The sequence below is a fragment of the Trichomycterus rosablanca genome, chromosome 18 (assembly GCF_030014385.1).
Source record: "Trichomycterus rosablanca isolate fTriRos1 chromosome 18, fTriRos1.hap1, whole genome shotgun sequence".
Taxonomy (NCBI): Eukaryota; Metazoa; Chordata; class Actinopteri; order Siluriformes; family Trichomycteridae; genus Trichomycterus; species Trichomycterus rosablanca.
Genome location: NC_086005.1, coordinates 18,816,642 through 18,839,563, shown reverse-complemented (window position 1 = coordinate 18,839,563; position 22,922 = coordinate 18,816,642). Strand labels below are relative to the sequence as shown.

The 22,922-nt window shown below is 39.5% G+C and overlaps 1 protein-coding gene across 6 annotated transcripts in view; it reads right to left on the bottom strand.

The window, feature by feature from the left end:
- The window catches only part of zfyve16 (zinc finger, FYVE domain containing 16), a 45,112-nt gene that overhangs the window by 10,404 nt on the left and 11,786 nt on the right, over positions 1-22,922 (bottom strand). For 2 of the 6 annotated variants that reach the window (XR_010015220.1, XM_063013673.1), the window contains exons 5-14: positions 16,120-16,296; positions 13,131-13,276; positions 9,839-10,049; positions 8,364-8,489; positions 8,107-8,262; positions 5,766-5,990; positions 4,464-4,546; positions 1,448-1,552; positions 1,186-1,336; positions 153-233 (exon numbers count right to left, since the gene is read on the bottom strand). Coding sequence is in view for 5 of the 6 variants with exons in the window: in XM_063013673.1 (XP_062869743.1) it covers positions 153-233; positions 1,186-1,336; positions 1,448-1,552; positions 4,464-4,546; positions 5,766-5,990; positions 8,107-8,262; positions 8,364-8,489; positions 9,839-10,049; positions 13,131-13,276; positions 16,120-16,296 (1,461 nt within the window). In the remaining variant the exon portion in view is untranslated. The remainder of the gene's footprint in view (positions 1-152; positions 234-1,185; positions 1,337-1,447; positions 1,553-4,463; positions 4,547-5,765; positions 5,991-8,106; positions 8,263-8,363; positions 8,490-9,838; positions 10,050-13,130; positions 13,277-16,119; positions 16,297-22,922) is intronic. The other 4 variants (XM_063013674.1, XM_063013675.1, XM_063013676.1 and 1 more) reach the window with 4 other exon arrangements.

Genomic DNA, 22,922 nt, shown 5'->3' with positions numbered 1-22,922 from the left:
GCTATTAACCGGCCAGTGTACAAAACTAAACACCCAATAGCAGACTAGGCATGTGGAAGAACCCAAAGATTTGAGCTCATCCATAATATTCATATTAGTATTAGCTATAATTTGATTGTTTGTGCTGGTAGAATTATTCTTTAAATTTTTACCTTCGACAATGCTGGATTTGGCAATAAATCCTGAAGAGGCCTTTAAAGCACCGTTAAAAACCACAAAGCTCGCTCCAGTCACTGCAAAAATTAAGTCACAAAATTAAACAGGTTTAACCTAAATTAAACCTATTTTAAAATAAAATATGCAAATACCTTGTAGATACATATACACCTATCAACCATAACATTAAAACCACCTCCTTGTTTCTACACTCACTGTCCATTTTATTGGCTCCACTTACCATATAGGAGCACTTTGTAGTTATACAATTACTGACTGTAAGTCCATCTGTTTCTCTGCATGCTTTGTTAGCCCCCTTTCATGCTGTTCTTCAATGGTCAGGACTCTCCCAGGACCACTACAGAAAAGGTATTATTTGGGTGATGGATCATTCTCAGCACTGCAGTGACACTGACATGGTGGTTGTGTGTTAGTGTGTTGTGCTGGTATGAGTGGATAAGACACTGCAGCGCTGCTGGAGTTTTTAAACACATCACTGTCACTGCTGGACTGAGAATAGTCCACCAACCAAAAATATCCAGCCAACAGCTCCCCGTGGGCAGCGTACTGTGACCACTGATGAAGGTCTACAAGATAACAGCAGCAATAGATGAGCGATCGTCTCTGACTTTACATCTACAAGGTGGACCAACTAGGTAGAAGTGTCTAATAGAGTGGACAGTGAGTGAACACGATATTTAAAAACTCCAGCAGCGCTGCTGTGTCTGATCCACTCATACCAGCACAACACACACTAACACACCACCACCATGTCAGTGTCACTGCAGTGCTGAGAATGATCCACCACCTAAATAATATCTAATCTGTAGTGGTCCTGACCATTGAAGAACAGGGTGAAAGCAGGCTAAAAAGTTATGTAGAGAAATAGATGGACTACAGTCAGTAATTGTAGAACTTCAAAGTGCTACTATATGGTAAATGGAGCTAATAAAATGGACAGTGAGTGTAGAAACAGGGAGGTGGTTTTAATGTTATGGCTGATCAGAGTAAATTTAAAAAACAGCTGACCTTGCCGAGTCTTTCCCAGAACACTAATGGCTTGTGTATGGTAGCTTCCATCCTCATTCTGAACACAGACCAAATGTGAGTCTGCATCAGTGCTAAAACAGGCTCCAACACTTATCACATGCTCATTGGAGGAATTAACCACCTTCAGAATCTGCAAATGACAAAAGCCTTTCAATTCAAACACTGATACGTTTCAGAACACTTTCAAACAAATGAAATGAATGTGTAAGGCATGAATTAATTTAATTTTTCGGAGTATTACCTCATTACACTTTGACCTGGGTATGTCAATATAGCTGTTGCCAACTTCCATGTGGATCCGCAGACCGTCGACTATGGGCACAGTGTACTGGTAGTTCCTCAGATCCTGTCTCAAAATAGATGTATTCCAGTTAGAACAGCAATACTTTTCAAATCATACCACTGAAATTGACAATAGATAACCAATTCATACATTGTATGAATACATTTAATACATCATAATATAAATCCAGATACATAACACATAAAACAACCAGATGTTAAGTGAGTATTAAGTTATTATTGAGTATTAAATGCTTTACATATTTAAGAGCTTTAAAATAGGACAGATCAACCAAGAAGCTGGTTTATTTTCAAAGAGTACAAATGGTTAATGGCCAAATGCTTCCCAAGATTAACTAGTGCACAGTCATAAATTTACAATGGCATGTAATGTGCAAAAAACTCAATGAATAACTTGGAGTGTGTGTAAAACTTTAGCTGTGTCCGAAATCGCATACTTCCATACTGAACAGTAGTGGTGTATGATACTGCAAAATTTGGTATCGATCCGATACCAAGTAAATACAGGGCCAGTATCGCTGATATCGATACCAATACTTTTTAATAATTAAGATAGATGCATCTTCAAATTGCTAAATCTGAATGAATTTTCATGACCTTTAAGGGTATTATTGTAATACATACATTTTTGTAAGTAGCAGCTCTCAGTAGGGTCGTAAATAAATTCAGTTGTTTCATGGCTTATCACCACCAAGCGGCTAATGAATAGTTGTGTTTGCTGGCTGAATACATTTGTAAATTTTTAAGTGACCGAATACACGTGTCCTTGTTAATTTAAAATAAAAAAAATTGATGCTATTCTGTTGACATTTATAAGCACAAAGTCAAAAGAAAAGAGCTCTCATTCTGTACTTTACGTACATATAGTTTATACTATTATTTCCATAAAATCGCCCCTTCTGTATCTGCAAAGCAAAGTATTAAAATACTTACAATCTTCCAATGCCTACCAATGTACTGATGCATGTTAGGATTATAACAGCGTGATGGTACCACAACAAAACACAGCAGAGCAGGAAGGGAGGAGCAGGGTGTGCATGTAAGATGTGAGAGGAGCGGAGTCTGTCCAGACATGGTCTTTACTTTCTGACGAAACGGGAGAAACTAAAGTATTGATCCCATCACACTAGTATCGATCCGATACCAATACCAACATTGGTATCGATAATATCGATATTTGGATCGATCCGCCCACCACTACTGAACAGTACGCGAAAGCATTACGCGAGAGCGGTTATGTCCAAATACGTAGTACACATTAAACAGTAAGCAAAAAGCACCCGAATGACCTACTGTCTTGGGCAGCAATTTTTGAGTATGCAAACGATGCACACTAACTGTCCAATGATCTATCCCATAATTCAACTGGAGCTGCAAAGGCGTTCGTAGCGAAGAAGAAAGATGGGCGGAAAGCAGAGTAAGACAAACATTAAAAATGTTATAATTAAGTACAACCCTGAATAACGTTATGAGTAGCTTTGTGGAGAACTACAAAATTAATTTTGTCAGATTTTAAAATTGTTATAACTGTGGCGATGAGACGTCATGCATCAAGCATCACCAACGATGATGAGAGGCCGTACAGGGAGGAAGTGAGGATGCTCACAGAGTGGAGCACTGCTAACAACCTCTCCCTCAATGTTAGCAAGACCAAGAAGATGGTCATTGACTTCAGACTGGGGAGTAGAGTGCACACACCACTGAGCATCGAGGGGACAACATAGCTGAGGATCTCACCTGGTCACTCAACACATCACACGTTGTCAAAAAGGCACAACAACGTCTCCACTTTCTTTGAAGGCTGAGGAGAGTTAACCTGCCACAGCAGCTTCTCTGTAACTTCTACAGATCCACTGTGGAGAGCATACTGACAAGCTGCATCACGATCTGGTCTGGCAGTGCCACTGCTGCTGAACATAAGGCTCTTCAGAGGGTGGTGAAAACTGCCCAGAACATCACCGCAACCACACTCCCACCCATGCTGGACATTTATAGCAAAAGATGTCTGAGGAAAGCCAGGAATATTTCCTCTGACCCCAAACACCCCTGCCACTTCCTGTTCCAGCTACTGCCATCTGGGAAGAGGTACCGGAACATCCGAGCCAGAACCACCAGACTTAAGAACAGTTTTTATCCTAGAGCAGTTAAACTGGTCACTCCTGCAACATCTACCAGAACATAACATACACAATTCTGACTGTCACTATCCAACCCTGCACAATAAACTCATAAGACTGTACCTTTGTTGCACTTGCACTTTAACTGGACTTTGTTTACTCAAACCTAAGCTGCTAATCGTTAATTCACTACCTCTGTCCTGTCTATGCACCTACGCATCTTGCCTTGTCGTTGCACCTTGTCTAAGCACCTTATGTATGCACCTTTTTTTTTTAACCTCCCCCATCCCCTCTCCCCTATTGTCTTTCGTTGTCTGCACTGGAGATGTAGCCTGACGGTGTTTCGTTATACTGTACAACCCTGTATTGTATAATGACAATAAAGTTGTATTGAATTGAATTGAATCATGTGACGTTGGTAGGATGGCAGACGTAGTAAATATGACGTTGCGTGCATGCTGCACACTTACGTACTGAAAAAGCGTACTGCTTTACCGGCTGAGCAGTGCGCACTGTCTCCAATCTAGTACGTACTGTTTAAGTTTGCGATTTCGGACTCAGCATTCGTTTTCATTTCCAAAGAAAGAAGATAATAACAAAATTAGCATTCAATTTTAAACCGGTAATTACACAACGGTTATTAAAATGAGTAGTGCCACACTTGAGACTGTAGAATCAACGAAAGCATTTAATGGTGACTGCAACTGATCATCACTACATGCAGAAACTTCCAAGTGGTAAATGGACGAGTACTTTATATTAAAATAAAAGGCACTTTGATGTGTAATGTGAAAACACCAAATATGTGAGGTAATAAGCAGTCAATGTGTTACATACAGCAAGTAGATTCATGATGGTATGGCCAGTCTCCCTGAAGACAGATTCACTGAACCGGACACTAACCAGGGGACAGGGATACACTGGAGGTACAAAACAAAACAAAATTAAGAATAGGTTTGAGGTCAAAAGCAAGGTTAAAAGTCACCAACAACATATGTACAGATATACAACCCCAAATCAGAAATAAAATAAAAAAAGTGTTCCTTACATTTACTTTGATTTTTATTTGATTGCAGACAGTTTGAACACAAGATATTTCATGTTTTATCTGCTCAACTTCATTTCATTTGTTAATATACCTCCATTCCTGCATTTCAGGCCAGAAACACATTCAAAAAAAGTTGGGACAGGGGCAGTTTAGGGCTAGTAATGAGGTGAAAAAACTAAATAATGATGTGATTCCAAACAGGTGATGTCAATAGGTGATTGTAATCATGGTTTGGTACAAAAGCAGCATCCAGGAAAGGCTGAGTCTTTGATGAGCAAAGATGATCAGAGGATCTCCAGTTTGTCAACAAATGTGTGAGAAAATGATTGAAATGTTTAAAAACAATGTACCTTAAAGAAAGATGGGAAGGGATTTGCATATTTCTCCCTCTACAGTGCATAATATCATTAAACGATTCAAGGAATCGGGAGGAATTTCAGTGCATAAATGTCAAGGGTGCAAGCTTAAGCTGAACACCCGTGATTTTCGATCCCTCAGACTGCACTGCATCAAGAACCGCCACTCAAAAATAGCCGATATAACCACATGGGTGAGGGATTACTTGGCAAACCTTTGTCAAGCACTACAATACAGAGTTACATGCACAAATGCCACTTAAACTTTACTGTGCAAAAAAGGAGCCTTATGTAAAACATGTCCAGAGGGATGATTTGGAATGCGTTGCATGCCTGAAATGCAAGTATTGATGTATATTAACAAATTAAATGAAGTTGGGTTCACACCTTCTGCAATAAAATAAGTCAGTTAAACACAAGTAAAGTAAATGTAAAAACTGTTTTTTTATTTGCATTTTCCATACTATCCCAACTTTTTTTTCAATTGGGGTTGTCAATATGAACTTGTTTTCTTCCCATTATTTGCATGAGAAATGGTGAATTTGGTGGCTTTATGTCTTTCTCCAATCCACTTTTCTATTTTACAGTACATTGTTTTCCAGCAATAAAGTGTTGGATCAAAACTAGACGTGCAGCAGAAATTACAAACTTAAAATAACAATTAAAAATATCCAAACATTATAAAAAAATTCCACCCAAAATGAAAAGTCAACATGGGAAACCCAGGAAACTTACCATTGTATTCTCTGCCTATACTAAGCAACAGCCTGAGGGGAAACACTTTGGCCCAGGGTACCTCCAGTTTTTGAATAAGGATACCACACAAAAAGCTGCTGTGAGGCAGAGCAAGCTCATCCAGAGGCTGAAAGCTTGGAGAGAAGAAGAGGAAGCCACCATGATCCCTACTGCCCAGAAAACTGTCTGAAAATGTCACGTTGCCAAGTTCTTCAATGTATTTTCCTGCAATTTTGGGATAAAAACATGAACAACATTTATTAGTACATATGGTCTAGAAAATATGAGATACTTGATGTGATCATATCAGTGTGTAAGGTAAGACTAACAATCACTCTAGAAAAGTGGGTTGCCAATTTACAACTACATTTTTAACTACATTTGAATATACTTTTACAATACATACTGTAGCTAACAATAGCTAACAAATATTTGTATTTAAAGCAATGCAATTCAAAACATTATACACTGATCATTCATAACATTAAAACCACCTCCTTGTTTCTACACTCACTGTCCATTTAATCAGCTTCACTTACCATACAGAAGCACTTCAGAAGCACAGAAGTAGTTCTACAATTACTGATTGTAGTCAATCTGTTTCTCAAAATAACTTTTTAGCCTGCTTTCACCCTGTTCTTCAATGGTCAGGGCCCCCACAGGACCACCATAGAGCAGGTATTATTTAGGTGGTACATGATTCTCAGCACTGCAGTGACAATTACATGGTGGTGGTTGGTTAGTGTGTGTTGTGCTGGTATGAGTGGATCAGACACAGCAGTGCTGCTGGAGTTTTTAAATACCGTGTCCACTCACTGTCCACTCTATTAAGACACTTCTACCTAGTTGGTCCACCTTGTAGATGTAAAGTCAGAGACGATCGCTCATCTATTGCTGCTGTTTGAGTTGGTCATCTTCTAGACCATCATCAGTGGTCACAGTACGCTGCCCACGGGGCGCTGTTGACTGGATATATTTTTGGTTGGTGGACTATTCTCAGTCCAGCAGTGACAGTGAGGTGTTTAAAAACTTCATCAGCATTGCTGTGTCTTATCCACTCATACCAGCACAACACACACTAACACACCACCACCATGTAAGTGCCACTGCATTGCTGAGAATGACCCACCACCCAAATAATACCTACTCTGTGGTGGTCCTGGGAGAGTCCTGACCATTGAAGAACAGCATGAAAGGGGGCTAACAAAGCATGCAGAGAAACAGATGGACTACAGTCAGTAAGTGTAGAACTACAAAGTGCTTCTATATGGTAAGTGAAGCCGATAAAAGCAGAGCCGATCAGCTCCCAGACATAATTTTGGTTACAAAATAAAAATATTATTGTAAACACAAACATGACTCAAGCATTTAAATCCACAAACTCAATAATTTAACAACAAACTGACTTAAGATCCTGACAGGCCCTACAAGTACTTGAGCAACCACCTAACTGACTAGTACAATGTGCAAAACAATTTTCTCAGACTTATTAAACCACTTATTCCTAGGCTTATTAAACAGTTCATGTGATTCTATTACTGCATTAGTGCTGTTAAATGTAGGTTTTTTTTTTACACATGACTGTTGGATGTCTATTCAATTATTTTTTAGTTTTTATACTTAATATACTTAACGGCTGTCGTCTTTCCACCCTTGAAGATCTAAACTCCTCTAGGATGAGAAAGAGGGCAGGGAAGATTATGGTAGACTCTTTACACCCCGGTCACTCATTTTTCCAGAGAATCTCATCTCAGCGGAGACAGAGACTGAGAGCATTAAAGACTCGAACCAACCGCCACCTCCACAGCTTCTTTCCCCAGGCCATTAGCATACTAAACAAAGACTACTCCCACATCCCTCCATTTTAATAGTGCTTCCTACTTCCCATTTTTTCCTTATACAGTCAATGCACATATGCACCTTACCTACTTACCTAATAATCTCTATTGCACAATTTTTTTTAAATTACTTGAGGTCTGTCAGTGTACCGTACTGTACACATTCATTGAACACATTAATGCTGTACTGTTCATGCTGCTGCTATATTGTTTATTTTATTCTGTTTATATGTATTATACCTTTTTTATTTTTTACTTAATCTGTCAGTGTACCGTACTGTACATCCTCATTGCACACTTTGCCTGATGCTGTACTGTTCATATTATACGTTTATATATATATATAATGTATATATGTTGACACCTGCACCAAAATAAATTCCTTGTACATACGGTACTTGGCGAATAATAAAGATTCTAATACTTCTGATACTACTAATCAATTTTTTCAATTATTCAAACCTAGCTGAATTCCCACCCACTATCCGAGTCTCCTGAATTACCTTTCTGAGCATCTTGGTATATGTTTATATAGAGACCGAAGATATCTTTAGGCAAAACGTTCTCCTCAGGAAGTCGCTCAATAATAAACACCAGCTCTCTCTGACCTACGGCCTGCAGACCATTGGAGCTCAAACACCAGCATTTCTGTCCACAATCTAACATGGATACACAGGCACACACGCACACACACACAAATGTTAAACCAACATTGGTTAAATCATAATAGCATTTATATTTTAGTTATCAGAACGCTTACAAGAAGCCAGCTTGACATTGACCAATAGGTTGGAATTGAGCACGAACGTCAAGGGTCTCGGACCTCCCTCTTCCAAAAGCAGCATTATCTGGCAAGCAGCTGGGCGCTCCTCCACTAACAGATCTGCTATATAAGGGTAAAGCATAAACATTTACACACCCTAGAAATAAATAGCTAAATTTACAAAAATCTGATTAGATGCCTTAAGGAATATTTAGCAGCCTCAGTCCTGGCAAAAAACAAAATTTGCATGACCTTTCCGTTATTTCAACTACAAAGTTAAACTAGGCCAATTTTTGTTGGGACTGGGGGGGGGGGATATACGGGAAAATGTTTCATCTTCCATGAGGGGGCATGACAGAAAAAGTTTGAGAACCACTGTTTTAAAGGAAGAACTTGCTTTCTGTATACAGTATTGACACAAGCAGTGCTTGTTAAAAGCGCTATTACTAAACCCTGGATTCAGTTAAACATTCCTCAGAGGACCAACCCATGTGAACATTCCTTTGGTAGAACTTAAAATGCTTCTGTAAAAAAAAAATAAAAAAAAAATAAAAATAAAAAAAATTGCCACATGAGCTTGGGAGTACTTCCACATTTTATGAAATTTTATGAAAACATATGCTGCCCAAAAAGCAAAGGGGTTTCCTGTTATGCCCACAGTTATTTCTGCAAGACTATGCCAGGCCTCATTCTGCATGAGCAACAACAGACAGTGTATGTGTAAGTTCTAGTTTCAAGCAAGAATGGCCGAAAACCCATTTGAAATAATTCCATTACTTTTGTCAGGTAACATCATGTTATTACACTTCGGTTACATTCATGACAGGAGCAGTAGTTACTCATTACACAAGGTTCATCAGTTCACACAAGGTTATATCGAACACAGTCATGGACAATTTAGTATCTCCAATTTACCTCACTTGCATGTCTTTGGAGTGTGGGAGGAAACCGGAGCACCCGGAGTAAACCCACGCAGACACGGGAAGAACATACAAATTCCACACAGAAAGGACTCGGATCGCCCCACCTGGGGATTGAACCCAGGACCTTCTTGCTGTGAGGCGACAGTGCTACCCACTTAGCCACCGTGCCGCTTGCCTTTAATGAATTGGTTATTGAAATAGTATGACATGGTTTAAATGGCAGTCCCTAATTGCAGGAGACTCATGCTTGCATTGTTAAATTTGTATACTATATAGCCAAAAGTATGTGGACATTATTTTTGGTGGGGATGAACCCAGTGGTCTGCACAGAGCTCTGACCTCAACTACACTTTGTACTGAACTAATTAAAAAGATTACCAGAAGAATGGAGACTGTTGAAGCTGCAAGAGATGGGAAGGGACTGAAATGAGCCTTTCCTTTGCTCATATAATGTATATTTTTTAAACTAAGGTCTTTGAATTTAGTTAATAAATTTAAAAATATGTAAAGAAAAAAATACACGACAGGCTTAAAAATAGATTTCCCTACCACTGTCATCTTCGTCTCCAGTAGCTATTAGCAGTGGCGGCAGACCCTCATCATCCTCAGGCAAAAGAGATGCTGTTCTCGGCACATAGCTGCCCAAGCCACAAAGCAGTGCATAGTCCCAGGGCCCACTGAGTGCCTTGTGTCTCATCTCTGCACAACCTTCTGGATTACTCATCAAACCCTCGCTGCATTCTGGGATCTTGCCACTAGGCTAAAGAAAAAAAAAAATTTCTTTTGGAGTTAAACATAATTCATAAAACGGATAGTTCCGGTCCTAAAATCTGATTGGCTGAGCCGCGTTCGAAGCCGTTGTAAAATCCCCGATAAACGCACACCCAGGACCACCTCACATCATTCTATATTATTACGCCACTGAAAAGAAAAAGTTAATGTTATTTTCGCCCTCATGTTGCCTAGCAACACTGTTAATCGAACTACCTGGCGTCGCGGAAGAATGCTTTATTGTAAGTTTATACACAATAAATACATTTATGAATTAAACATTGTTGTATTTATTGTACAAACGTCATTCCCCATGCTAAAAATCACAGTAACGCACGGTCTCTCGTGGCTTATTGCTTTATTAAAACATCTATTAAGCTGCAATTCTATTTGATGACATCACCAAATCAGAAAAAGTTGGGACAGTATGGAAAATGCTAATAAAATAAAAATGCAGTGTTCCTTACATTTACTTTGACTTTAATTTGATTGCAGACAGTTTGAACCCAAGATATTTCATTTGTTAATATACCTCCATTCCTGCATTTCAGGCCTGCAACACATTCCAAAAAACGGGGGACGGGGGCAATTTAGGCTATATATGATTTGTGAAATAATGATTTTGTCTTTGGTCCGGAGCACACAGCATTTATTTTTTCAAAAAAAGACCTGGAATGCTGATTCATCTGACCACAATACACGTTTCCACTGTGTGATGGTCCATCCTAGATGCCTCCGAGCCCAGAGAAGTCGATGCCACTTCTGGACATGGTTAACATAAGGCTTCTGTTTTTGCACAGTAAAGTTTTAAGTGGCATTTGTGCATGTAACTCTGTATTGTAGTGCTTGACAAGTGGGTTTGCCAAAGTAATCCCTCACCCATGTGATCAGCTATTGTTGAGTGGCGGTTCTTGATGCAGTGCCGTCTGAGCGATCAAAGATCAGTCATTCAGCTTAAGTTTGCGCCCTTGGCCTTTATGCACTGAAAGTCCGACCGATTACTTGAATCATTTAATTATATTATGCACTGTAGAGGAAGAAATATGCAAATCCCTTCCCATCTTTCTTTGATGTACATTGTTTTTAAACATTTCAGTCATTTTCTCACACATTTGTTGAGACTCAGCCTTCCCTGGATGCTGCATTTGTACCAAACCATGATTATAATCACCTGTTGACGTCACCTGTTTGGAATCACATCATTATTTAGTTTTTTCACCTCATTACTAGCCCTAAATTGCCCCCGTCCCAACTTTTTTTGGAATGTGTTGCAGGCCTGAAATGCAGGAATGGAGGTACATTAACAAATGAAATAGAGTTGAGCAGAAACAAAACGTTAAATATCTTGGGTTCAAACTGTCTGCAATCAAATAAAAGTCAAAGTAAATGTAAAAAACTGTGTTTTTTATTATTTGCATTTTCCATGCTGTCCCAACTTTTTCTGATTTGGGGTTGTAAATTAAAGCAGAAATTCAGACACTGATCAATGAAAAATAAACTGCATTTAAAAGGACCAGACTTAATTGTGGGGTGGGGAATAGGTCAGAAGTCATTTAACTTTTCCCTTTAAAAAATGAGGAACCATTCAAATGGTAAGTGCAAGACAACATTTCTCAATTAACAGTTGGTGTGTCACTGGTTTGATGACATTACCTTATCAGTGGATTAGAAGGAAAGCACTAATATTGGGGGAACAATAATTATGTGCACTTAAAACTCTGGACACCGCATTTGACCAGTTCCTGAAGACACAGGTGTATGCTGTAAAAATTTAAGATTTTTGTCATCTTAGAGAATTGCAGAGGCTTGTGCAACTACTGATCCTAAAATAATGATAATCTATTTTAGGGCTGCCGCGATTGGTCGACCTAGTCAATGACGTCGACATCAATATTTTAAGTCGATGTTTATAAAAGATCCTTTTTCATTTCTACAGTGTTTCCATTCATATAACCGTTCATATGATTCCCTCAGCACTACTTGCTACACGCCGCATGACCTAAGTCGTATTTGGTCCAGTTACTGGTTGGCGACATTAAGCGCAGTCTTAAAAATGCCGTCTGCAGCAGTCAGAGGCCGATTGAAGAGAGCTTTCAAAGAAAAGCTAAAAGTTTTCCAAGACCCAAATCATTAAAAGTCTGGGAATACTTAAAACTGGCACAAAACAAAAAGGTGGTTTGTACACTGTGCAAAGCTTTGATGTCATACCACAAATTGTGGAGAACTTGGAATACCGAGTTCAGTTCAGGCGCATGAGACATGGCAAAACTTTTACTTCTATATTGTTTCATTACGCTTCTTAATCGCGGAGATCTTGGAATACTGTATTCCTTAGCACGTTCAGTTAGACGCTGCGCACTTTGCTGCATTGGGTTTGCAATTTTTGCAGTTGCCGCAGCGCACAAAACACAAAAAGCGTCTCATGTGAAACACTTACCACTTTGTTTACATCACTTAGAATGTGAAGTAATTTTTGAGTTAATGTGTAGGTTAGAATCTGGGCTCATTCTGTCGTTAGTGTACGTTTGACTTAATGAGACGTGCCCACCTGTAACTATTTTATTTCTGCTATTAGTTTAAGCACTTTGCTTTGTGTATGGACTGCCATAAACACATGTTGCACTTTGTTGAATATGTAGCACTTGAGAATTTAATAATATGGACATAAACTCTGTTTACATTTAGTTTTGTGCCATATAATTATGCCATACAGTTCGTTGTTAAAAAAAAGAAGCTTAAATGAGATTCTGAATTACATTTTTTTGGAGGAAAATTAATAGATAAAATAGTCTATAGATTAATCAACAGAAAAATAGTCGTTAGTGGCAGCCCTAATCTATTTCAAACGTTTTTCTAATAATGATGAATTAATTGAGGGCCAACAACAAAAATTTTGTCCAGACATTTGTACATGCCACAATTCCTGTACATGCTAAAAAACTATTATATATAATTATGTGTGAATTAAGATTTACATAAATATTGGTTTTGTTTGTCGCAGAGATTGTATTAACTTCTCTTAACACCCCCCAAAAAAACAATTGTTGTAGGATTGCACAGCTTGCTTTACTTGTACCGTTGGAGGGTCTGGCGAAACTGGACTCAACTCCTGTGAGGATCTGTGTGATTTATTGGAGAGTCTGGTGGTATCTGCAACCTCACCATTAGGTAGAATTCCATCAGCAAACCAGACGTGTTTCTGTTCTTTTGGAAATCCTATTTGCAAAAACACACAAACAAATGTATATTACAAAAGTGACGTAGCTGTTTTAAAGGAAACACCTACTTTAAGAGGACATTATTAGCTGTGCTATCAACTTGCCAGGCACCTACACTGACATGATTGCATGTGTGAAGGAGAGAGCTGATTGAATGGGTTTCTAATTGCTGCGGCAATTATGGTCTATACTGGCTGGACAAGGCACTTGGATGAGAAATGGCCGATACGCCATATGTGATGTATGACCCAATCTCTGGCAGGTGAAAAGAAAAGGTAAATGTGCAATTGTTGGAGAGGATGCATGAGAGTTACAATTGAAAAATTCAGAGAAAAGGTAAAAATTCAAAAATAAAAAATAATTTAAAAACAAAAAACCGCACCTAGTCCATTGGTTAAACCGACGCACATGTTAACTGTCAATACAGTAGTAAAAACCCAGGCCATTATTAGTTTGCAGTCAGTATTGAGAGTGCCATCATGATGCCACATAGCATCAACTAACATAGCATTATCTAATCAGATAAAACTGTTATAATGAGACTATACACTGATTAGTCATAACATTAAAACCACCTCCTTGTTTCTACACTCACTGTCCATTTTATCAGCTCCACTTACCATATAGAAGCACTCTGAAGTTCTACAACTACTGACTGTAGTCCATCTATTTCTTTACATATTTTTAGCCTGCTTTCACCCTGTTCTTATCCACTCATACCAGCACAACACACACTAAAACACCACCACCATGTTAATGTCACTGCAATGCTGAGAATGGTCCACCACCTAAATAATACCTACTCTGTAGTGGTCCTGGGAGAGTCCTGACCATTAAAGAACAGCATGAAAGGGGGCTAACAAAGCATGCAGAGAAACAGATGGACTACAGTCAGTATTTGTAAAACTACAAAGTGCTTCTATATGGTAAGTGGAGCTGATAAAATGGACAGTGTGTGTGTAGAAACAAGGAGGTTGTTTTAATGTTATGGCTGATCAGTGTAGGTAATGCTTAGCAGCTGGCAATTTCATATTTTGTGTTTTGGTAAAGAGTGTTTTTCACTGGCAGACAGGTTTTCAGGTGCCGTTCATACCCAAATAGCTTGTTTACTTTGCCAGAATTATAAACATTATGTGGCAGCACAATTGATTGTCTAACAGTGCTTTCATATTGCTGTTGCCAACCCCTGGGTTAAAGTTACATGTCTTTAGATTTAAAAAAATTACAAACAGTTCACAAATAATAGCAGTTGCAGTTTAATATTTAGCAGTGAGTTCAATGAATAATTAGTGCTGTCATGATGTCCGAGGTTTTGGCTGCTCTAGAAATGGAAAAAAAGACAGTGAACTAGTCTATTTAAACTGAAACAATGTTGGAAATTAATTACTACTTCAACCTTGTTTGGGCAAAAATAAAGCAAATAATGGATTTGCTAGAACCACAACTTAGGAGTGGGGAAGAGTGGCCATTCTGACTGGTTTGTGGTTTGTCAGCTGAGGGGGTTGGAAAAAGTTACAAAAAGCAACCGATCACATGGAGCATTACATCATTTTGATCACATGCCTTTCTGCTCCAGTGCAGATCTGTCAAACGTAAATCAGGCAATTACATTTAGTCACCATGCAGTGCCTGTGGGCCTTAAAAAATTTAATAAAACTAAAAAATTGAGTAATTTATATAGACATTTAAATTAAAACAAATATTGATATCATACACTGATCAGCCATAACATTAAAACCACCTCCTTGTTTTTACACACTGTCCATTTTATCAGACCCACTTACCATATAGAAGTACTTTGTAGTTCTGCAATTACTGACTGTAGTCCATCTGTTTTTTTGCATACTTTTGAGCCTGCTTTCACCCTGTTCTTCAATGGTCAGGACCCCCACAGGACTACCACAGAGCAGGTATTGTTTAGGTGGTAGATGATTCTCGGCACTGCAGTGACACTGACATGGTGGTGGTGTGTTAGTGTGTGTTGTGCTGGTGTGAGTGGATTAGACACAGCAGCGCTGCTGGATGTCCACTCACTGTCCACTCTATTAGACACTCCTACCTAGTTCACCTTGTAGATGTAAAGTCAGAGACGATCACTCATCTATTTCTGCTGTTTGAGTTGGTCATCTTCTAGACCTTCATCAGTGGTCACAGGACGCTGCCCACAGGGCACTGTTAGCTGGATATTTCTGGTTGGTGGACTATTCTCAGTCCAGAAGTGACAGTGAGGTGTTTAAAAACTCCAGCAGCGCTGCTGTGTCTGATCCACTCATACCAGCACAACACACACTAACACACCACCACCATGTCAGTGTCACTGCAGTGCTGAGAATGATCCACCACCCAAATAATACCTACTCTGTAGTGGTCCTGTTGGGGTCCTGACTATTGAAGAACAGCATGAAAGGGGGCTAACAAAGCATGTAGTAAAACAGATGGACTACAGTCATAATAGTAGAACAACAAAGTGCTTCTATATGGTAAGTGGAGCTGATAAAGTGGACAGTGAGTGTAGAAACAAGGAGGTGGTTTTAATGTTATGGCTGATCAGTGTATATCATATTGGTTCGCAGCAATCTGTTCTTGGCAAAGTTCATAACCACATGCAACTGAAAGTTACATACACAGAACTGTACAATGTATACAATACAACGTTTACCCCCTTTTTCACATTTTTTAGTGTTGGAACTTGGAACTGAAATTAAGGTAATTATGTGCAGTGTTCAGTGTGTTTGAGATTTTAACTTAGAAAATGTAAAAAGGTTCAGGAGGTCTCTGGTAAACACAATCCCCAACACTAATTTATCTGCCTATTAAAAGTAAATAAACCTAGGTGCATACCATCATTGCCAGGATGCTTAAGAACGGAAACCGGCACCATGACAGTAGGTGGTGGAGAGTTGAGGGTGCCAGCTGCTCGCGCCTGTTGCATAGGAGGTATCGTAGAGCAGTATTCTGATGGAATATTGGGATTAGGACTAGACCCGGTAGGGCTCATCATTCTCTCAAGGGCCAGAGCTATAAAAAAAAAAAAAGAAAAAAAAAAAAAGAAAAAAAAAGAAAAAAAAAAAAGACCAAAAACACATACATGAATGTGAGTGCTTTGTCAATGTAGCTAAGACATTAGGTGAAATAAAAAATTCACAAGTGATGTACAACATAGAAACTAGAGGCAAACAGTTACACTGTGTTATCACAGAAACTGCATTAGTATAGAATGTTTCGCACATACAATAGTACCAGCATATTTAAGTTTAATTGCCTATCACGTATTGGTGTGAGTTAGTTGTCCAATGACCCCAGAACATGAACATTTTGCAGCAACATACACCGATCAGCCATAACATTAAAACCACCTCCTTGTTTCTACACTCACTGTCCATTTTATCAGCTCCACTTACCATATAGAAGCACTTTGTAGTTCTACAATTACTGACTGTAGTCCATCTGTTTCTCTACATAACTTTTTAGCCTGCTTTCACCCTGTTCTTCAATGGTCAGGACCCCCACAGGACCACTACGGAGTAGGTATTATTTAGGTGGTGGGTCATTCTCAGCACTGCAGTGACAATGACATGGTGGTGGTGTGTCCACTTACTGTCCAGTCTATTAGACACTACTACCTAGTTGGTACACCTTGTAGATGTAAAGTCAGAAACGATCGCTTATCTATTGCTGCTGTTTGAGATAGTCATCTTCTAGACAAGGGGTTTTCAACCTTTTTAGGCATGCGCCCCGCTTCGTGTGCCGAGCACGACTTGCGCCCCCCCTCACACCACGCCCCCCTTCCCTTGGTAGAACAGCACTCGGTCGCGTGTACCAAGCGCTGCTTCCGCCACTCCCCCTCCCCTGGATAAGGCACGGCTCGAGCACGGATGCCAAGCACGGCTTTCGCCACGCGCCCCTCCCCTTAGTGGACCACAGCTCAATCGCGGATGCCTGCCGCGTCCTCCGCCAGTCTCGTGTGCCACCGGTTCATAATAATAATATTCTCATAGTGTTATTTTACATTTACATTTTCGGCATTTAGCAGATGCTTGTATCCAAACCGACTTACAGTACTGTGACAGTATTCAATCTAAGCAACTATGGGTTAAGAGCCTTGCTCAAGGGCCCAATAGTGGCAGTCTGGCAGTGGTGGGGCTTAAACCAGCAGCCTTTTGATTACTAGTCCAGTACCTTTTTCACTAGGCTACAACTGCACTATGTTTATGCCTATTCCCTATTTTATGGTCTGATGAGACCAAGACTGAACTTTTGGCCATAATTCCAAAAGGTATGTTAGGTGTAAAAACAACACTGTTCATCACCAAAGGAACACTATACCCAGTGAAGCCTGGTGGTGGCAGGGTTATGCTTTCAAGCTGTGTTCCCTCAGCTGTGGATTAATCTGTCAATTTAGGCACAAACCTTTCAGATCTCTGCTAAAAAGAAATTTCACCTTTTAGGATGGCAGCAACACAACAAAAAGAATGGTTTCAAAGATCAAAGTTTTGGAATTGCCCAGCCAGAGCCAGCTGAAAATCAGTGGGGTGACCTGAGGAGGGCTGTGCACAGGAGATGCCCACACAATCTGACAGATTTGGAGCACTTTTGCAAGGAAAAGTGGGCAGAGTGCCAAGGCAGGATGTGCCATGCTGATAGACTCCTACCCAAAAAGACTGCTGTCATATCTCATAGCTCTAAAATCTCAATGTTCTTATTTTTTTGCCAAAAACGGATTCCAATTAGTTTTTTAGCTTGACTGAAAGGCTTGCACCCTTGCCTTTCCTCCAGATTCCTTGAACCATTTAATGGTATTATAGAGATACTGTAGTGGGAGAAATATGCAAATTCCTTTCAATCTTTCTTTAAGGATCATTATTAGTAAACATTTCTCTAATTCTCTAATGATCCTGGTCTCATTTTTTTACGTCACAAAATGTATATTTAATTTGGTTTTTATCAATTTAAACTTTAAGCAGAACAATGATATAAATGTAGGAAAACACACAACCCAATTTACTCCGCACCCAGAGAAGATTTCAAATAATAACAATAATAATAATAATAATAATAACAGGAGTGTGTAGAGTTTTATATCTATTGTATCTACAAAAAAGTTGATTATGTATAATTTTTGTATTGTTTTAAATTACAGATCAACTTTTGGAAGTGGACTTGTACATATTATATTTATATGAAAACTATTTTCATTTCTTGCCCTTTATTTAATTCAAACATTAAAATTTATGTAGTTGTAACATCTAAAAAAGTATTACAAAATTAAACAAGGAACAATTACTTAATTTCAAATGAGTACATTCTCAACTCATTTTTCACCCCAAATACCTCTTACTTACGACGATAACAGAAAAAATTGCAACATTCCCAGATACACCGATCAGCCATAACATTCCATGACCACCTCCTTGTTTCTATACTCACTGTCCATTTTATCAGCTCCACTTACCATATAGAAGCACTTTGTAGTTCTACAATTACTGACTGTAGTCCATCTGTTTCTCTACATAACTTTTTAGCCTGCTTTCACCCTGTTCTTCAATGGTCAGGACCCCCACAATATCACTACAGAGTAGGTATTATTTGGGTGGTGGATCATTCTCAGCACTGTAGTGACACTGACATGGTGGTGGTGTGTTAGTGTGTGTTGTGCTGGTATGAGTGGATCAGACACAGCAGCGCTGATGGAGTTTTTAAACACCTCACTGTTACTGCTGGACTGAGAATAGTCCACCAACCAAAAACATCCAGCCAACAGCGCCCCATGGGCAGCGTCCTGTGACCACTGATGAAAGTCTAGAAGATGACCAACTCAAACAGCACCAATAGATGAGCGATCGTCTCTGACTTTACATCTACAAGGTGGACCAACTAGGTAGGAGTGTCTAATAGTGGCCACTCATACCAGCACAACACACACTAACACACCACCATGTCATTGTCACTGCAGTGCTGAGAATGATTCACCACCTAAATAATACCTACTCTGTGGTGGTCCTGTGGGGCTCCTGACCATTGAAGAACAGGGTGAAAGCAGGCTAAAAAGGTATGTAGAGAAACAGATGGACTAAAGTCAGTAATTGTAGAACTACAAAGTGCTTCTATATGGTAAGTGGAGCTAATAAAATGGACAGTGAGCGTAGAAACAAGGAGGTAGTCATAATGTTATGCCTCATCGGTGTATAACTCAATCCTGAAAAACAGAAAAACAGAATCTAATTTTATTTTAGTGCATGGCAATAAAATAAAGATGCACACTTTCACCCAATTGCTGGCTATCATTAGTCAATGGTTAACCAATAATTAACAATCTTAGAATGTCCCATTAATTAATTTGTTTTGTCTGGTCAACTTGGAATAAATTCTTGCATTCAGGCCTGCAACACATCCCAAAAAAGGTAGTGACTGTAAAGTGTTCACCACTTTGTTACATTGCCATTCCTTCTCACAACACTTAAAGAATGTTTTGGTACCGAGCATACCAAGCAATGATGTGTTTCAGATGTTATTTTGTCCCATTCTGTCTGCAAACCCATCTTAAGGGGTGCAACAGTACAGGGTTGTCATTGCCGCTTTTTTTGCTTATTAATTCTCCACACATCCTCTCTGACAGCCCAGTCCAGTACCTGTACCCTCTTCTTCCAGTCATGCCTTTGAAATGCAAGCAGCATACGGTCTTGCATTCTCGTGTTAAAAAAAATGCATGGACGTCCCTGAAAAAGATAACGTCTTGACAGCAGCACATACTGCTTTAAAATCTCAATGTACTTCTTTGCATTAATGCTACCATCAGAGCATTAATGCGTCACAGCGTTCTTTGCATATACGCTGCTAAGGGCACTGACACAACCCAACAACATGACAAACCCTGGCTTTTGGACTTGTTACTGGTTAAAGTCTGGATGGTCCTTTTAATTTTTTACAGTACATGTTTCCACTGTGTCATGGTCTATCCCAGATGCCTCAAGCCCAGAGAACCTAACACTGCTTCTGGACATAGTTAATATAAGGCTTTTTTATGCAATGTTTTAAGTGACGTTTGGATAGATCAGTCTATTAATCCCAAAGGAAATGTCAATAATTTGTGACTGTAACTTCGCATTGTAGTGCCTGACAAATGTTTGCTAAAGTAATCTCTTGCCCATGTGGTTATATCAGCTATTGATAAATGACAGTTTTTGATGCATGCTGTCTGATGGATCAGAGATTATGGATGTTCAGCTAAGGCTTGCCTTGCCTTTCCCCCAGATTACTTGAACCATTTCATGGTATTATAGAGGTACTGTAGTGGGAGAAATATGCAAATTTCTTACAGACCGCCACAAAATAAAAATCTAAGTACAACCCCAAATCAGAAAAAGTTGGGACAGCATGGAAAATGCAAATAATAAAAAAAGTTTCTTGTTTTGTTTGGTCAACTTCATTTCATTTCATTAATGCTGCATCACAGAAGCGTAAATGACCTTTACCAAGGGCGCTGACACAGCCCCGTACCATGACAGACCCTGGCTTTTGGACTTGTTGCTGATAACAGTCTGGAGTCTTTTCATCTTTGGTCCGGAGCACACAGCGTCAATTTTTTCCAAAAAAGACCTGGAATGCTGATTTATCTGACCACAATACACTTTTCCACTGTGTGATAATCCATCCTAGATGCCTCCAAGCCCCGAGAAGTCGACGCCGCTTCTGATTAACATAAGGCTTCTTTTTTTGCACAGTAAAGTTTGAAGTGGCATTTGTGCATGTAACTGTATTGTAGTGCTTGACAAAGGTTTGCCAAAGTAATCCCTCACCCATGTGGTTATATCAGCTATTGTTGAGCGGCGGTTCTTGATGCAGTGCCATCGTTTGTTGACAAACTGGAGATCCTCTGTTCATCTTTGCTCATCAAAGACTCAGCCTTTCCTGGATGCTGCTTTTGTAACCAAACCATGATATAATCACCTCTTGACATCACCTGTTTGGAATCACATCATTGTTTTTTCACCTCATTACTAGCCCTAAATTGCCCCCGTCCAACTTTTTTTGTAATGTGTTGCAGGCCTAAAATGCAGGAATGGAGGTATATTAATAAATGAAATGAAGTTGAGCAGACAAAACATGAAATACTGTATCTCGGGTTCAAACTGTCTGCAATAAAAAAAAAACGCACTGCATTTTTATTTTATTTGCATTTTCCATACTGTCCCAACTTTTTCTGATTTGGGGTTGTACATGCAAGAAACACTGCGATACTTTTTTATTTGCATTTTGCATACTGTCCCAACCTTTTCTGCTTTATAGTTGTATGTAATGTCAGAACTGGCTTTCCATCAATGATCTATAAATCCCAATAAAGATGGTTTACTCTGACTGTAACCCTTTAGTGTAAACAGTTACCCTAAATCTTCAACACATTGACAGACATCACGTACAGACTGTACAGTATATTAAACCACTGCAGACCGCAGCACTTGATTATGCATTAAGGTAAGTAAAAGTTCAAAGAGAACACAGAGTGCCAGCAGTGGCCCCCATAGCTGCTGACTCTAAGAAAAATGCTGAGTAAGTCTCTCCTTGCGGTTTATTGATTAAGTATCACAGAACCTCATTGATTGATTATGGTGGCACTGGTTTTGATTCAAGTGAACATGTAAAGCCAGGTGTACGAATGAAAACACAACAAGGTTTACCACACAGTCAGCCAGCCAGCCAAATGACTAATAGTGATGACGAGCTAAGTCAGAGTTACTAAAGGTCTCTGCATGTCCTTCAGCCTTGGTATAAATCTGACAGTGTCCCAAACTCAATCAGTAACCGAAGACGTTTGGATAAGATTTAGTCATAAAGCCTAGATCTGCCTATTACAAATGCAAATAGCAAACAGCAGAATCGATTTACCAACTGTTTTGATGCTATTCAATTTGCCTTACCTTAAACATGAGCCTAAAATTCCTCTCATCTTAGCAAAGTCTCATGTGGTAAATTCAATCTCCTTGGAGTTTTTCAGCCTGAATAGAGCCAGGCTTGAGCGAGAACGAGAAAGTGAGGGAGCGAGCAGGCATCTTTACGCCTTAGGACTCTTGTTTCAGATAGGGAGCAGACCACTTTCATGCCGTGCTCCCGTCTGTTTCAGCTCTATCTCGCACGAAAACAAACAAGTGTCCACCTTTCTTTGTCCATGAAATACACACCAAAAAATAGACGTGTGTCTAGAAATGGCCACACAGGACTGAGAGGAGATCGAAGAATACAGAAAGAGGTGACGTATGCCTCCTGAAGAGAGCGGTGAACGTGTGTGTGTGAGTGAGCGCGCATACATCTGTGCTCAAAGTCGAAGCTGTGTCTGAGAACACTGTGCTCGCCACACACACACACAGTCAAGGACAACCTGTGCCCGAAGGATCTGACCAACAAATCAGTCCCTGCCTCTTTCTCTCTGATGCTGACACATTGATGATGAGTTGCCTTTATGTGCAAATGACCTCATGCACTAACTCCTCCCCGTCCCTATTTACATTTAAAAGGAAACCGTTCTATTAGATTTTTTATGCAGTAAATGCTGTTTAATTAGGGGGCAGAGGGTACATATTATTTTTTATTTTATTCCTTTTTGTGCAAACCCATTTTACAAAACAACTCCAAAGAAAACTGGCTTCACT